Source organism: Pundamilia nyererei, unplaced genomic scaffold, assembly GCF_000239375.1.
Source record: "Pundamilia nyererei isolate P.nyererei 1_Seehausen unplaced genomic scaffold, PunNye1.0 scaffold00304, whole genome shotgun sequence".
Classification (NCBI taxonomy): domain Eukaryota; kingdom Metazoa; phylum Chordata; class Actinopteri; order Cichliformes; family Cichlidae; genus Pundamilia; species Pundamilia nyererei.
In genome coordinates this window covers 106,820-111,253 of record NW_005187705.1, presented here as the reverse complement: position 1 = coordinate 111,253, position 4,434 = coordinate 106,820, and the positions used below count along the sequence as shown (strand labels likewise).

The 4,434-nt window shown below is 44.5% G+C and overlaps 2 protein-coding genes across 2 annotated transcripts in view; both read left to right on the top strand.

Annotated features, from left to right (window-relative positions):
• slc13a5a (solute carrier family 13 member 5a) overlaps window positions 1-180 on the top strand; it is a 26,122-nt gene extending 25,942 nt beyond the window's left edge. The window contains exon 15 of the mRNA XM_013915437.1: window positions 136-180. Coding sequence (XP_013770891.1) covers window positions 136-180 — 45 coding nt within the window. The remainder of the gene's footprint in view (window positions 1-135) is intronic.
• Window positions 181-1,315: 1,135 nt separating this feature from the next.
• med31 (mediator complex subunit 31) lies at window positions 1,316-3,410 on the top strand. The gene is made up of 4 exons (XM_013915441.1): window positions 1,316-1,572; window positions 2,383-2,457; window positions 2,536-2,632; window positions 2,747-3,410. Exons 1-4 carry the CDS (start codon window positions 1,563-1,565, stop codon window positions 2,961-2,963), a joined length of 399 nt encoding a protein of 132 aa, XP_013770895.1. The 5' UTR covers window positions 1,316-1,562; the 3' UTR covers window positions 2,964-3,410.
• The last annotated feature ends 1,024 nt before the right edge of the window (window positions 3,411-4,434 follow it).

Genomic DNA, 4,434 nt, shown 5'->3' with positions numbered 1-4,434 from the left:
GGCGGTACATGTATTCCGTTACTCCCCAACACTGCTCCCACTGGAAACCATTGTGTCCAGTTAAAGTCAATCGACTTTTGTAAAGGAGAGTTGTTAGATGCTGTGTTAATGAGGACAATGGTTTTTAACTTGCAGCACAACACAAAGCTGCCGTACTGGATCAACGATCAAAACACTTAATTGAGCAGAATTAGGTCAAAATGTAATATCCTCATATGATGACACATCACACATGACCAGCATTGTTCTAAGAATGCAAACTTTCTTATTGGATGTTTCCACAGCTGCCAGAAAGGGACAGATTTCTGGCTGCTCTTAACGAGTGCTCGTTGCTCTCGTTTTCTTTGGAATTCCTGCACAGAGGATGTAACACCCATGATAAGCACTGAGGTGCGTCCTTGTCAGCAATCAGCCATCCTCAGCTTCCAGGTTAGGAAAAGTGGAACCAGAAGATATTCAAATGCATCTCTCCACAGCTGCCGATGAATTCTACAAAAAACAAAGTTTGTTAAAAACATTTGCAGGTGAATCACCACTGATTTATCACTGACATCCATTTAATCAAAGATTACTGACAAGTGGACAACTAGAATATATAGTTTATAATTTCAACAATGTACTGTAAAAAATGGAACTTTATATGACAAACGTGGTGCTTGTGGAATTTTTAACAAGGACCCTACAAAACTTTACAGTACTCATGCTGCCAAACTTCTGACAGCTAGGTGTGCAGTTCCTGCTTTAAATGCATTCACTGTTAAGATTAAGGAATCTAAGTGATAAGAGGCCAGAAGTGTTTGAACTCGCTTATGAACCTAAATCACTGAGGCCGTCTCTCCTGCATGAAGTCCAGGTGCTGGTTTTCCAGTGTGTGCGTCTGATGCCCCAAAGCTGCCTCAGAGCTGTAACACCATCAATGGCTGCAGTATGGAACAGATGTGGGTGTGTCCTCATCTCCCAGAGTCCAAACCGTCATCAAACAGCCCTACAGACACAAAAACTGTCCCTGTGTGTTGGCCCTGCAACAGACTGGCGACCTGTCCAGGGTGTACCCCGCCTCTCGCCCTATGACAGCAGGGATAGGCTCCAGCGCCCCCCGCGACCCTGAAAAGGAGAAGCGGAAGCGAATGGATGGATGGATTAATTAAATATGTCAATAATTATTAAATGTGCCAATAATTATTTAATTAAATGAGTTGTAAATATTTATTTAATTAATTATTGCCACATTTAATTAATTATTTAATGGTGTATTTATTAATTCATTATGTCAGTCCTGGCGTTCCATATCTGTGGGAGCCTGAAGGCGCTTATCTTTTGCCTGCTGTTGCCTCCCTCTTGAGGCCAAACAACGAACAGCAGGCAGCGTAAAGCGACGTGGATGTCGCGAAGGCGGAAGTTTAACGTTTTACGTTTTAGTCTGCACACGTTTGATGGCGGCGATTAAACCCGAAAAGGGCAAAACCCGGCTTTCTGTTCTTATTTGTGCTTCTTAAGTTTTTATACAGTTTATCTGACATTTAAGTCCTTCATCTACATACTGCTGCCTTCAGGCTGTAGCCATGGAAACAGGTTTGTAGCAGATTGTTTGGTCAATGCTAATCTGCTAGGCTAATATTTCCTGTAAGACAAAACGCCATAAATAAATCCGTAAGTTTTACTTTGTTGGCTTTAAAAGCGTGTCTGTGATCAGCTGGTGGTATTTACATGTGCTCCGTCTTGTTTTTCTACTTTGACTACGAAGCATTCCGCAAACAGACAAAGCGGCGTTAAATTGAATGGAGTCTGGCGGCGCTGGGATTACGAGTTTTATTTAAGGGAGTTAAAGGGAGTAAAGGTTCTGGTTGTTTTTAAATGTAATTGAATGTGTTGTTAAAGACGTTGGTACACTCATGATTAGCTTTAAGTCAGGCTGCAGAGTGTCGGCCTTTTCTGTCCTGATCACAACGTCCCAAGAAATTATTCCGATTGACAACAAACCTGATTTATCAGCTAACGTGAGTGTGTTTGAAGATGACCTGGCATGGACGCTGAAGACTGTACTCCGAGACTCGCTCTTTAATTCGGCTCTCAATAATTCAACCTTATATTAAATTTAATTTCCGAGCTGCCTGTTTAAAGTTTTCAGGTTGAATTAAAACAATGTGCCTCTAAATTGCTTTTTTTCTAATGGAGTCTGGTATAGAAACATGCGTTCTCGTGGGTGTGTTACGTTGGCGTGTGTGTAGTGTGGATTGAATCCTTCGAGACATTATTGATGTTTAGATTTACTGTAATTAAATAATAGAAGTTAAAAGCATGTGCTCCTGATGATCTCAGGATAATCTGTGCTGTGGGTTTGAATGTCGTGTTGCTGATTAACTCGTGTGCTTCCCGGTGCAGACGAGCAGGCCAGGAACCGTTTCCAGTTGGAGCTCGAGTTCGTCCAGTGTTTGGCGAATCCCAACTACCTGAACTGTGAGTGACTCTGTGATCAGAAACTCGCAGCTTCACATTTGCCAGAGTTTAACGTAGGTTTTGTGTGTTTGTTTCCAGTTCTGGCTCAGAGAGGCATCCTGAGGGACAGATCCTTCATCAACTACCTGAAGTACCTGCTGTACTGGAAGGAGCCTGAGTATGCCAAGTTCCTCAAGTACGGCGACGTGTTTGATCTCAGTTTAGATGATTTTCTCTTTGAGGATAAAGTTGTGATGTTTGTAAACCCTTCTGTCAGCTGACCTCTGCACTGTGACTCCGCCCCCTGCAGGTACCCCCACTGCCTGCACATGCTGGAGCTGCTGCAGTACGAGCACTTCAGGAAGGAGCTGGTGAACGCTCAGTGCGCCAAGTTCATCGACGAGCAGCAGCTGCTGCACTGGCAGCACTACTCACGAAAACGCATGCGGCTGCAGCAGGCGCTCGCTGAGCAAACGCAGGCGCAGCCACAGACGGCCCCGCCGCACGGCAATGCTGCCGCAAAATGACGACGGAGTTGGAGTGCTGCTGGGATACCGAGGTTATTTCTCCATTCACGTGAACATTAAAGACCGTGGGGGAGGAACTGAGGTGGGAGCTGATCAGCTGATGGGAAGCATCAGCTTTGAACTTCCTGTTGGGATTTTCAAGCTAAAATTTCTCCTGGATTTATGGATGTGACTATTTCCTGGAACTTGTCAGTCCTATGGTCTCAGCAGGAACAGACTGAAAACAAAAAGGCAGCAGAGGTTTTCATTTAAAGTCCCGCTGCTCAGCTGCAGAGCGAGCTCCTGCCTGATGGGGGCGTGCTTTTATTTGCGGCGATCACCTGAGTGTGACTGAAGTGTTCCGGGAGAGGGGAGTGGCTCGGCCTGTTTTCATCCTTTGTTCTAATAAAATGTTTGAAATGTGAAGAGTTTGTTTCTGTTTGCGTGTTGATTAAACCAGTAAAGTTATGCAGGCTTTCTTTGAGTTAGTCTGCTCAATAACAACAATGACCTACCTCCTTTTCCTAACCACTTTTCCTTCACCTGAAATATCCTGACGTGAGGGAAAGAGGAGGTGCTCTGATGCAGGTCACATGAACAAGATCTCACTTCATCACAAAGTTTCCCTCCATCATCACTTCTACAGCAGAGCATTAAACAGTGATTCAGTGAGGGTAAATGGTAAATGGCCTGTATTTATATAGCACTTTACTAGTCCCTAAGGACCCCAAAGCGCTTTACATATCCAGTCATCCACCCATTCACACACTGGTGATGGCAGCTACATTGTAGCCACAGCTGCCCTGGGGCGCACTGACAGAGGCGAGGCTGCCGGACACTGGCGCCACCAGGCCCTCTGACCACCACCAGGGTGGCTCATGATGTGCATTTAAAGAGGAAACTCAATATTTCTTTTCTATTTTTAGATCCTGTTAGATTTAGATCCTGAAAACAGATCCGGTGGAAAAGAGCAGAGCAACAAGACAAAGCATCCCTGGCTGCAGAGCCTTGAGCACAAACACAGACAGAGAGCCCTCCTGGACCCTCTGTTTATTGACTGACGGTGCGTTGTTACCTGCTGCTCTCACCTGTAAGAGTGTAAGCGCGTGTTTATGACAGGACATCTAAAGCAGCGGGAACCAAAACGGATGAAGGACCGAGGACTGAACGTGCAGTGAGGAGTGCAAACACCATTCTCAGAGGTCAGCTGGCTGATACAGCTAACAAACATTTTATTATAAAATTAACTTCAAAAGAAACCCGGACATGTAGTTTTAGCAGTGTTGGGGAGTAACGGAATACATGTACCGCCGTTACGTATTTAGAATACAAAATATGAGTAACTGTATTCCGTTACAGTTACCGTTTAAAAAGCTGGTATTCAGAATACAGTTACTTTGTTGAAATAAATGGATTACACTGCGGTACTTTCCTGTTTCATATTGTCGCGGGTCAGAACTGTTTGGGTTTGTTTGACAGCTACGTGCTGTTG

Bases quoted from the DNA above. Each gene is read 5' to 3' on its own strand.
- med31 (XM_013915441.1), top strand. The intron at 2,458-2,535 runs GTGAGTGACTCT...GTTTGTTTCCAG, and splicing joins GAATCCCAACTACCTGAACT to TTCTGGCTCAGAGAGGCATC. The intron at 2,633-2,746 runs GTACGGCGACGT...CGCCCCCTGCAG, and splicing joins GAGTATGCCAAGTTCCTCAA to GTACCCCCACTGCCTGCACA.